The following is a 12,998-nucleotide window of genomic DNA, read 5'->3' as shown; positions in this document are numbered from 1 at the left end:
AAGATCACAACACCCCCGGTATCAGGAATAGGGCACTGTGTGCAGGAAGATCACAACACCCCTGGTATTAGGGATAGGGTACTGTGTGCAGGAAGATCACAACACTCCTGGTATTAATAGGGATAGGGCACTGTGTACATGAAGATCACAACACCCCTGGTGCCAGGGTTAGGGCACTGTGTGCAAGAAGATCACAACACTCCTGGTATTAATAGGGATAGGGCACTGTGTGCAGGAAGATCACAACACCCCTGGTGTCAGGGTTAGGGCACTGTGTGCAGGAAGATCACAACACTCCTGGTATTAATAGGGATAGGGCACTGTGTGCAGGAAGATCACAACACCCCTGGTGCCAGGGTTAGGGCACTGTGTGCAGGAAGATCACAACACTCCTGGTATTAATAGGGATAGGGCACTGTGTGCAGGAAGATCACAATACCCCTGGTATCAGGGTTAAGGCACAAGTTCTAGTCACATTGACTGATCACATTACTTGTTTTGTCAAGCTACCAACTGTTTCCATTTCCCATCCCCCATATACTGTCAGTGGGAAACTTGGTAACATGAATAAATAAGAGGGCAGCCAATAGGAATACATATTCATTCCTAAACTGACCTTAACTGACCTGAAAAGTGTCAAATTGTATCATTTTCAGTTAGTGCGCACTAACTCCCACTAACTCCCAGTTAGTGTGCACTAACTCCCGTTAGTGCGCACTAATCGGAAAAAACGATTTTTAACGATTTTTTAACTAAAAAATCGTGCCTAACACGATTTTCTTGCCCTGCCACACGATTTCTATCGTTAAGACGATATGGAAAACGATTCACATCCCTAATATATATATATATATATATATATATATATATCTAATTGCTATATATATATTTCCTGCTTTTCTGCCACAGAGACAGAATAGGAGAAACCATTTTAAAAGCAGATCTAATTTTACACAGGTTGGTTTGTCCGCACACAAAACAGTGTGCTCAGTTGTGTATTCGAGTCCCTTTCTTCTTGCTACAGGTTTTTATTTGGTGCAGCACTTTTAATGCAAATGTTGGCCTTGCCACAGTGAGGCTCAGATTTAAATTGCTGACAGAATTAGGACAAAAAAAATGGAACAGTATCTTGCAAGTGTATGTTTTGTTTTTTGTTTTTTTTTGGGGGGGTGGGGGGGAGATTGCACATTTATGAAATCTTTTACCTCAAGCATTTCATTTCCTGCCACTTCTCCAATTGCTAAGATTTAGCATTTTCTGACAACCTTCTGTTTTTGTTTTTTTGATTGCATACATTTTTCTATGGATAGTTTATTTTTTCTGAGGTTGGAAAAAAAAAAATTGTTCTTGGACAAAAGGTACCTTGTTTCAAATATGCATAGAATCACATTACTATAATGAGTGATCCTACTGTCCAGATTAAAAATAAAACAGCACACAGAAGTCTCAACAGCCATTATAAATAAGATGAGGTGTCAGCAAGCCAGATGGTATCTGATATTAGTAACCCGAACCCGGTCTTCTCTGTTATCTGCCTCTATGATAAAACCCTTATTTTTTGTTTTTGTTTAATATTGCACTAAAAACTCAGTAAAGAATCATGTCCAAAACTAATGATGAACTGAAAAAAAAAGGGGGGGGGGGAGGGTTTACCATAGAGGCAGATGATAGAGAAGACTGGGCTCGGGATACTAATGTCAGATACTTCTGGCTTGCTGACACCTCACCTTATAGTTAGTGGATATTGAGACTTCTAAGTGCTGGGTTGTTTTTTTTTTAATATATAGAAGCCAAATGACTAGCAGGCTTTTTCTACTTTGTTGCCCCCACTTTTGTCCAAAATCTGAACCTGACCCAAAAATTAAATTTGATTCCACACATTTCTTGTTGCATGTACTTGGCATCTGAATAAGATAAGATCTATTTTAAAGAAAACGATTCATGGAGAATTTGCAGATAATGTCAGAAATAATTGGTTCTGCTTTGGAGAGCTGGGCAATGTAAAAGCTCATGCACCATGGGGCAATTTTCAGACTCTCTTGGTACAAAATCCAAGGGTACTTTTAATATGCAAAATGTTCCCCAAACCTCAAAGGGAAAGTAGTTTTGGACCCCTGAACCTGCTTTTTCTGAAGGCAAAAGTTTGCTGTGAAATGATTGTGGAACCGCCTGATTCACTAAGGATTTTAACAGCCCTACGCGGGCTGGGCCTATTTGCAAAAGCCCTGGGACGCATGTGCCAGGGTCAGAGGCTCCTGACACAGCGGCCATTTGCTGCTGTGCCAGGGATCGCGTGCCAGCAGTCGGTTTCAAAACAACAAGAAGAAAAAGACAAAGGTAGGGGGGAAAGGGCGGGGGAGGTAGGGGAAGGGAAGGTGGGGTGGGGGAGTAGGGAGTGGCCTGGGAGGGATCATAAGAACATAAGAAATTGCCTTGCTGGGACAGACCAAGGGTCCATCAAGCCCAGCATCCTGTTTCCAACAGAGGCCAAAAACCAGGCCACAAGAAACTGGCAATCAGGGGAAGGCAGCATGGCTTGGTACAGGCTTGGCGTGCTCAAGGTGCACAATTGTGCACCCCTTTGCGCACAAGTTATAAAATCTGGTGTACATGTGTGCGCGCCGGGTAGCGCGAGCACATTGTATGCCCACACGCACCTTTTAAAATCTACCCCTAAGGCTTATCTCCCATTCTGTGTCTATGGGAAAAAACTTTGATGAATCAGGCCCTTAGTGCACTATTTTCCAAGCTCGCCTCCTGGGAATGTCCCCTCCCCCCAGACCAGCTTACAGCATACGTGCATGCACTTGTAGCCAGGCTGGGAAAGTAAAGCATTTTCAGACAGCCAGTATTCCTCCGGTAAAATACATTTACAATTAATCTCTGTTTGTGCTTTGAGAATAATGGTGTACAGTGCTTGGGGAAGGACCAATAAAACAGCAGCACGGTTAAATCATAACTAAGGCAGATTTAAAAATGTATGTTTTCTACTTTATTAAATTCTTTTCAGTGGACAAACAACTGCCCATTTGGCTGAAAGAAAGATTTTGTCGCTCTTGATTCATTTTGTTAAAGAAGATATCAAAATGCAAATTAAGAACCCCATGCAGTAGCCTGATGAAATAAGAACCATTTCATGTTTTATTTGTACATTTCAAACTGCCTGGGAATTGACTTCTGAGCATCGGCCAAATAGTGAGAAACAGTTTAAAAATAACACTTGAGCGCTTTTTGCAGGTCACATCAATCACTGCCTGAAAGAACAGAGAACATCTGAATCCAAAGAAATCAAAGAAAAGATTCTTCTTTGGAGCAGTTGCCCCATGAGGAAGTCCAAGGGCTAGCATCTTGCTTCCTGAAGAAATACATTGATTATCCATTCAAGAAGCTTTGTAATCCTGCCATAAATTTGGCGCCTAACTCCCGTAGACAACTTTCGATTGCATGCTAAAAGCTGCTGTTGCTGTGAAGATGATGAAAGGCTGAAGATCATGAAGACTGTGTTGACTTTCTTCAGCAAACCTTTCCAAGGTTACTGCACATCGCTACTGCTTAAGAAAAATGGGCCCAGAAGAATTTATGAACAGATCTCTACACCGGATAAAAGAAAAAAAATGGAAATATTTCTTTTTAAATCTGCCAAGCTCACGTTTGTTAAATGGTTTTGAATGGTTATCAGAAATTTTGCACAAGGGAAAAAAGTAATTTTTGCCAAGTTTAATTTTAAGCTAATGATGAAATGGTATATTACGTACTCATTGTGCTGCCAAGGTCTTTGCTATGGATTTATCCCATGCGATGTCTTCATTCTATTTGCATTCTCAACTAAGCTGTCTATGGCAGTTTTTCCTTGCCAGCGTATGAAAAATGTCTTTAGCAATTGGTTTGTGGGAAAGGGGGGCATGCGAGGGTTAGCGTGAAAGAGAAATTATTCTTAGAACTGTGGATTCACTCTTTCCATCATTTCTCTAGAGCTCAGACACTGCGAATGGCTCGGACATGGAACAAACATTTGAAAACAGCCTAGGGTAGTAAGATATTCCAAACTTCAACTTTCACATTGAAAGTATGGTGTGGAAGAAAAAAAAACAAAAGAAAAAAATAGCTTTAGGCAGTGAAACGTGAAGGACAAGTGGTAGGCCTGTCACAAATGCTGATAGCTTAGTGATGGTTGTACATCATCTCCTCTTCGTTGGCTCATGCACCCTCATCTCAGCTGAAATGCAAACATGCAGGCTGGCACGTTTTATTTTTCATCTTAAGTCTTGATCATTCCAGGCTGCCTGTGCATCACTGATTTGTTTCATTCCCCTATGTTCACCACAGATGGGCTGCCGCCGGTGCCAGGCCAAGGGGATAAAACAGCCACTATGCTCTCCGATGGAGCCATTTACAGCAGCATTGACTTCACCACCAAAATGAGCTACAACAGCCCAGGCCATGGAGCGCAGACCACGCCATATGCCACTACACAAATTCTGCACTCCAACAGCATCCATGAGTTAGCAGTTGACTTGCCCGAGCCACAGTGGAAAACTCCAATTCAGCAAAAGACAGATTTGTCAGGATTAGGTTACTCTCTGCCTGATCAGGGAAAAGGGAACAATGGTAAGGACAGATTTTTTCTTTGATAATACAGTAGTTGCTGCTCTTATCTTCTGTGCATGAAAAATCTGCTGTTCATGCTGCCTGACAATTGTTCTTCAGATTTTACTGTTACTAATCCCACACATCTTGCATGCATCCCTACCTCACATGTTCACTGGAAAAATAATTGTGTTCTGCTCCTCTTTACGATCAGGTTCCATACTCGTCCATTTCTGAAAGTTAGGGGAACATTCCTCCTCCTCCATCACATATGCCGCTATGATTGCTAACTGAGTGCCCTGCATGTGCTTATGCTGTGAACTAATCACATGATGCCACTGTGACCTTTGCCCTTTAACCTTTAGCCGTTCTTTACATCCCCGACTACCGAATGGCTGAGGGATTGTCTAATAGAATGCCTCACAACCAGTCACAGGATTTCAGCACCACCAGCTCTCACAACAGCTCAGAAAGAAGTGGCAGCCTCTCAGGTTGGTTTTGTTCCATGTAAGGGCATAAATACTTGTGCTTGCAAGCAGCTTGCTGTACAATCTATTCTAACACTTATTTCAGGGATACCGTGTGTGTTTGTATATGGTGGCATTTATTTATTTATTTGTATTCCGCAAATACACCAAACATAAAATATAAAAAAACAGAAAAACTGTTGCTGCATTGGTTTTTTGCATTATCAAATACATGCAATCAAGCAACATAAACTTGATTAAACAGAAATGCCTTAAGACGGTAACTTTCAAACCGGCGTTCGGATACACATGTGCCCAGGGACATGGCTATTTTATAACTTGCATGCATATATACTTGCATGTTATAAAATAGCCTGGCTGCATATACACGTGCACCAAATTTTAAGTGGGCATGCACAAGTGCATGTAAATGCCATTTCTACAGACATTATTTCAGTTTTATCAGTCCTCCCAAACCCCTAGTATCATAAGAACATAAGAAGATGCCATACTGGGTCAGACCAAGGGTCCATCAAGCCCAGCATCCTGTTTCCAGCAGTGGCCAATCCAGGCCATAAGAACCTGGCAAGTACCCAAAAACTGTCTATTCCACGTTACTGTTGATAGTAATAGCGGTGGCTATTTTCAAAGTCAACTTAATTAATAGGAGGTACTGGACTTCTCCTCCAAGAACTTATCCAATCCTTTTTTAAACACAGCTATACTAACTGCACTAACCTCATCCTCTGGCAACAAATTCCAGAGTTTAATTGTGCATTGAGTGAAAAAGAACTTTCTCCGATTAGTTATAAATGTGCCACATGCTAACTTCATGGAGTGCCCCCTAGTCTTTCTATTATCCGAAAGAGTAAATAACCAATTCACATCTACCCATTCTAGACCTCTCATGATTTTAAACACCTCTATCATATCCCCCCTCAGCCTTTTCACCAAGTTATGCCCAACCTTTAAAACCCTGCAGATCTTCCTATTTACCTTTATTATATAACTTACACGGCATCCATAGCAGAAGTAAATGTACACGACACGGGGCATCAATGCACGCTGGATTGCGTATTTATGCGCACATCTCAGATTCAAGCCCCGAAATGCCCAGACCACGCCCAAACCCACTCCTTTTTTAAAACGTCCAAGAAGTATGTGCTGCGGCATTTATGCGCGTATCCGGGCAGCTTTTAAAATCTGCTTGGCACATGCGAGACCGGCATATTTGCATATCATAAGAACATAAGAAAATGCCATACTGGGTCAGACCAAGGGTCCATCAAGCCCAGCATCCTGTTTCCAACAGTGGCCAATCCAGGCCATAAGAACCTGGCAAGTACCCAAAAACTAAGTCTATTCCATGTAACCATTGCAAATGGCAGTGGCTATTCTCTAAGTGAACTTAATAGCAGGTAATGGACTTCTCCTCCAAGAACTTATCCAATCCTTTTTTAAACACAGCTATATTAACTGCACTAACCCCATCCTCTGGCAACAAATTCCAGAGTCTAATTGTGCGTTGAGTAAAAAAGAACTTTCTCCGATTAGTTTTAAATGTGCCACATGCTAACTTCATGGAGTGCCCCCTAGTCTTTCTATTATCCGAAAGAGTAAATAACTGATTCACATCTACCCATTCTAGACCTCTCATGATTTTAAACACCTCTATCCCCTCTATATCCCCTAATTAATGCGCATGTTGGGCTTTTAAAATTCTCCTGTTTCTTTCTACACTTACAAATATCAAGTTCACCTCTTACTTCTAATGGGAAGTTTCTGAATCTATCTAATCGACATTTTGAAACTGTTGGAATAGCCAACAAGAACAATGAGAGAGACAATAAAGTACAAGTTGGTTGATACCATGCCAATTTAGTAGTTAAATTATAATTATCCATTTGTAACATTTTAAATATGAAGACTAACAGCTTAAATTCTAATCTTTTTGAACTCATAATCAGTGTAATTGCTTCAGGTAAGGTGTTAAAACCGGCACCCCAGGGGTAATTTGAAAATTAGTTTTACAGAAGCATTTTGCACTAACTGCATAACCTGTAACAAATACTTGGCCAAACCTATGTGTACAGAATTACAATAATCCAGATGGCAATGAACTAATGCTTGTTCTGGCTATTCAAAACTAATGCATGTACTTTTGCTGTGCAAAAGATTTTGTAAGATACAAGGAATCCCTGCCCCCCCCCCCCAAAAAAAAAAAAAAAAGGTGGGTGAGGTATAGAGAGATACTGGCTTTCCCAAGGTCGTAATGAATGACAAGAGCTGAAACAGGACTTGAACTCGGGTTTCCTAGTTCCCGTCCCTTTAACCATTAGACTTCTCTCATTCCGATATTGTCTTTGCCTATTGAAGCTGGTTGATACTGCAAATTGCTTCCAAAGGAATTCATCATTAGGGCCTATGTTGTCCCAAAAGCTCACATGCTTCAACACTTTTTTGTTGGCCCAGTAGAGGATATCCTCATTATCCGCTAATATAAGAATCTAGTTTTCTTCAGGACCATTTTGACTACTAGAATACTGCCTCATAGGGACAGAATGCGACAAATCGTTTGAAATCAAGACCCACTGTGGGCTGCCCAGCTGTGCTAAAAGAATGCATCCATTTTGTGCCTTTGGGGAAATTCTATAGTGTGTACAGCTTTTTTGGTTGCTGTAAATCTTATATATGGATCTGTGGCAAGATTTTTTATTAAATAAATGTACATTTGTTCTATCTTTCTTATCCTCAATATTCTAGTGCCATTGAGTTGGCGCATTTTTCATAATAAATAGAAAAGCTGTATCAAGCAAACATAGGTATTATTTTGTCATCCTGTACATCAGACTGCAATAAAGTCTCTAGAAACTTTCTTTAATAGTCTCAATACCAGTGAAAACACTTCACAAGCTCTGTATTTTGGGACTGTGTTATTCACTGGGTTTTTTCTCTGTATGGGGGTCATTTATCAAAGTGCTATATGGCGTTTTCACATGCAAAAAATGCGTTAATGCGTGCGAAAATGCCATTAACCCATGCGAAAGCACCATAATGCATGGTGCGATGTAAATGGCAAAAAGGGGAGGATATTGGGGTGGGATTTTTGCCAAGTGGGCTGGGCTCATAGTTTTGCAGAGCCATAGGGGGGAGATGGGGAGAGAGGGAGAGAGAGACTAGCCATAATGCCCTCACACTAGATAGGTATTTATATCTCTATGAGAGGCCCACCTAGTCACTCGAGGTGAGGTTTAGGTATTAGTGTAGGGGTTAGGGGCCACTTTGACATTCAAAGTGAGACGTATGAACAGCACAGTGCTCTCTTGTGAAGATTTGATGACCTTCGGAGTGAGGAAACTCACCCAAAGATGAGATTTGTGCAATGTTCTCCAAACCTAGCTTGATGTTACCCCTTTTCCTATCACATGTGATATTTAGTGCATTTTGATAAATCCAGGCCTATGTTTTGTAGCAATAATAAATTGGCATGTCAGACACACAACTCCTTAGCTTGTTTCACCCATCCCACCACAAAGAATATGTGTAAGATCAGTCTTTCCATTGGAAGAAGGCTGTTGACCATGAAATTTATAAAGAAATATTCAGGGCATGTAATAAAATAAATAACTAAATATTCTCTTTTGGAAGATTTCTACCCCCTCCCAAAAAAATATTGTATACAACGCTAAGGAAGACGTATAACTTAGAGCAAGATACTGGGTTTATTGTAGGGTTACTAGATGGCTCCACATCATCAGGGAAATTAGATTAGGTCCAGCAGTGCAGGCTATTTATGGGAAGGTTTTTGTTGCGATATTATGGATCCTTTTTGGAAGTTTATCTTTTACTGTGTACATGATATATTGGAACAATGACATTTTTCTGGCAGAAAATGATTTTACTACTATTGGCCATGCATAGAGCTAACGTTACACTATTGCTCTGAGTTGGCTTATATTAACAGGTTAGTTTATATGGCATACAGCATTGTCAACAAAATAATTATTTGCTTAGGGAAAGACAGTTTATTGAATGGAAATGCAGAGAATTTAGTAGAATGAAAAACATATTGGGTCGGATTTTAATACCTACGCGCGGGCGTAGATTTGTGCGTGCAACCCGGCGAGCACAAATCTACACCAAATTTTATAACATGCGCGCGCAGCCACATGCATTTTATAAAATCCAGGGTCAGCGCACGCAAGGGGGTGCACGCTTGTGCACCTTGCACATGCCGAGTCCTAGGGGAGCCCCGATGGCTTTCCCTGTTGCCTCAGAGGCCGCTCCGAAATCGGAGCAGCCTCGGAGGGAACTTTCCTTCTGACCCCCCAACCTTCCCCTCCCTTCCCCTCCCTAACCCGCCCCCCAGCCCTAACTAACCCCCCCAACCTTTATTCCATAAGTTGCGCGCGCTGGCCAAGTGCTGGTGCGCGATCCTATGGCACGGCCGCTGTGCCGGAGGCCTCGATCCCGCCCCCACCCCTTTCACAAAGCCCCGGGACATAACCACATCCCAGGGATTGTGCGCGTCACCGGGCCTATGGAAAATAGGCTCGACGCGCGTAACCCCCCTACGCATGTAAATCCAGCTGGATTTATGCGCGTAGGGCTTTTAAAATCTGTCCCATTTTGTTGGATACTATACTGCAAGTGTATATTTATTAGTGAGGTTCCTGTTTTCAGCATAAAAGATGTGATGTGAAACAAATCTAACAGTAGTTTCTGCAGCTGTCAGGTGAAAAGACATGTACCAGCAGTGCATTCTGTGATTTATTCTTGATCCCATAAGAACATAGTTATGCCATGCTGGGTCAGATCATTGAGCCCATCATTCTGTCTCCAACAGTGGCCAGCAAGTACTCAGTTGATCCATTTCTTCTTGATCATTCCCAGGGAGAAGCAATGGCTTTCCCAAATCTCCCTGGCTGATAATGTTTTATGGACTTTTCTTCCAGGAACTTGTCCAATGTCCTCATCGCTTTTAAACCCTGCTATGTTAGTTGCCTTGACCATGTCCTCTGGCAGCAGCTTCCTCAGCTCAATTGTGCACTGAGTGAAAAAATACTTTCTATAGTTTATTTTAAATCTGCTGCTGTTTTATTTCATGAAGTAGGCATTTAGAGATCCAGCTGATTGTCTCACAAGCTTTTTGCTCCAAAAGTTGTTTTTATTATTCGTTTTTACCTCTGTGGAAAGCTTGTTTTCACGTTATTTCTTGGCCTGCCTTATTATTTATTTACTTGTTGAGTTTTATATACCGTCATTTGGTGCAGCCATCACAACAGTTTACAAGATTACTGTTAACATAGCTGGCCATGTTCAGCTTTTACTGCTTTTCTTCCCAAGGTATAAATTGGTCCATATCCAAACTCAGATCTTCTTCATGTCCGGCAGCATCCTACTAGTATTACACAGCCAGCATCTTCTCTGTGCGTCCCTCTTTCCTTGATGTGGTCTCATTCTGTTTGCTGCCCTATCTCTCCAAAGCATTGGTTTGCCACTATAAAAGGGTTCCCTATGGTGAATGGGTTTGCCACTATAAATGGGTTTGCCACTATAAATGGGTTACCTATGGTGAATATTTCCTCCCCCCCCCCCCCCCCCTGCCTGGTGACGTTCTGCTGCTGGAAGAAAGCAGGCGATGTGTTTCCAGGGCAGGGCTTGCTAAAAGATTGATCAATGAAAATAGTTCAAGCATTTTCAAGAAACAAAATGCCAGTTTAAAACTTTGCTACATCTGCCCCCGTGTCTCATTTGACAGCCCCTGAAACACATAGGAATAAATGCCTGAAACCTAGAAAAATTGATATGACAATCTAATGGTGAAACATTGCCCCTCAAAACACCATAGATGATGATATTTTTTGGGAGAGCGGGGAAATGTTGCCACTGAATGCCATGGGCCCAAGATGTTTTGGGGTTCAGACTCCTGTGCTGGTTCCAAGATTATTTTGACGGACATAATGGTTGGCTGTATTTTTTATTCTAATTTTACTTTCATCTGATTATAGGTGGGAAAGGAGGTAAAAAGAAGAAAAGCAAAAATAATGCCAAACCTCAGAAGAATAATGCATCTAACTGGGCTAATGTCCCACTGCCACCACCGCCTGTTCAGCCACTGCCAGGAACAGAGCTGGAGCACTATGGCCTGGATCAACAGGAGTTAGGGTAAGAATTGCCAGCTGCTGACATACAATGATCTTACTCCAGTGGAGCTATCTTCTGCGGTACAAATGTCTGCAGGAGCTCCATGGCCCAGGTCACCCAAGCTTCCAGAAGATTCTTTGGAAAAAGAACTCTGTGCAGTCCATTCTCCGTACAATAAAGAAGCCTATCCCAGTTGGATGCAGGCTGTTGTCCAGCTTCCATCCAAGACTTTCCCACCATAATTCACGCTTTATATTTTGGAACGTTTCACAGGGCACATTCAGTCATATTCACTAAAGTGCAGTACTGCATTAATGTGAATTATTAGGGAATAGGCCAAAGTGCACATGCATGAACATGCCCATTTATGATTAAATAGGATCAATTTCTTTAAAACAAACAAAAAAACACTTCCATATTCTCTTTTCAATTGTTACAAATTTTGAACCCTAATCCCTGCTTATTAAGTATTTTCTGCATGGGGTTTTTTTTTTCTTACAGCACAGATCAGAGTAATACCAAGAAGGTACGGAGGCTATAGTCCTGGCCATAGGGTTACTCTTCAAAATAATTCAGAGTTAAATTGAAAAGAGCCGTGCATCATTGCTTAGTGCATCCTCATGTGCTGATGTCTGGCAAAGACTGATTACCTCCTTTATAGGATCATCACAGTGCTGTCACTGAAGTGGAAGCAGCCAGGAGATGGTCATGAGGTGTCACTTTTGAGAGGTGCTGTGTTTGAAAGACTGGGATGTGCTAAGGCTCTATACATGATTCAGGGTCTTAATGTCATCCCCTAATCATTTTCAATAGGGGGGAAAAAACATGCGTGTTTTGAAATTAAATTAATTACATTAAAACTCGCAACTTTGAAATCACATCCTGTTTGGTTTCTGTTCATGTCTACTGCTTTCTTTAAACAATTTATATAGTTGGTGTGTCTGTAAGCAGATTGGTTGTGGGGGCCATCAACACTTTTCTCCCCTCTTGCTTTGAATGGTACGGCAGACCACATAGTCTACGTGAGCTGCTTGCCCCCATGCAGACCACTAATTAACAATGGTCCTTGCATAGTAAAGATCCTGTAGAAGAGTCAGGGTTTGATTTCTGTGCCCAGTCTCTGCTCCTGAGATCAGCCCAGGGCTGCAGATGCTGGGGAGGTGGTATTCACAGCTGCTGGTAGGGAAAGGAAGTCCCAGCCATCACTTTGTACCTATCATTGTTTTTATATACAGTATTAAATGGACAATTTCACTTTCTTTCCTCATGGAAGGAAACTTAATAAGTACGAATATATATATATATATATATAAACAGCTCTTCTGATTTTAAAATATCAGTTGCTAATGCAACCAGGGTTGGGATAAAGGGAATCTAGTGTATAAGTATTGGCACGTTGTGAAAAAAGCTTGTTGCATTGTGGAGTGAATTTAGGATCAAAATCCTTGCAGTTGATATAGTGCTATAAAAATCCCCATGTATGATAAATTATTCAGTTTCTTTGCTAAAATCACACACATAAGAGATCCTCCCAACTAATAATTTGCGAAATTTGCTTACAGAGTAAGATAAGAAGGGACAATACTGCATTTGGAGCTGTTCAGTAGATTTATTTTGTAGTCCTATACTGATTCTGAGTACAATTTGCCTACAAGTATCACATTATGACAACATTATTCTGAAGTTTGATTGTTGCATTCTTTTGTCAGGGGCACTATTCTCAAACAGCTCAATACAGTAAAGACGCGCTAAGAAAAGCGCGTCCGTTTCAGTGCCTGATATCAGAGCACGCACACA

At 41.4% G+C, this 12,998-nt stretch overlaps 1 protein-coding gene across 14 annotated transcripts in view; it reads left to right on the top strand.

The window, feature by feature from the left end:
• Positions 1–12,998, top strand: part of ROBO2 (roundabout guidance receptor 2) — a 1,949,228-nt gene that overhangs the window by 1,898,470 nt on the left and 37,760 nt on the right. For 10 of the 14 annotated variants that reach the window (XM_029577972.1, XM_029577965.1, XM_029577971.1 and 7 more), the window contains 3 exons: positions 4,327–4,608; positions 4,953–5,078; positions 11,066–11,222. In XM_029577972.1, coding sequence (XP_029433832.1) covers positions 4,327–4,608; positions 4,953–5,078; positions 11,066–11,222 — 565 coding nt within the window. The remainder of the gene's footprint in view (positions 1–4,326; positions 4,609–4,952; positions 5,079–11,065; positions 11,223–12,998) is intronic. The other 4 variants (XM_029577976.1, XM_029577975.1, XM_029577969.1 and 1 more) reach the window with 2 other exon arrangements.

Source organism: Rhinatrema bivittatum, chromosome 15 (genome assembly GCF_901001135.1).
Source record: "Rhinatrema bivittatum chromosome 15, aRhiBiv1.1, whole genome shotgun sequence".
Lineage (NCBI taxonomy): Eukaryota > Metazoa > Chordata > Amphibia > Gymnophiona > Rhinatrematidae > Rhinatrema > Rhinatrema bivittatum.
The sequence above is the reverse complement of the archived record's forward strand: the minus strand, read 5'-3'. Positions and strand labels throughout refer to the sequence as shown.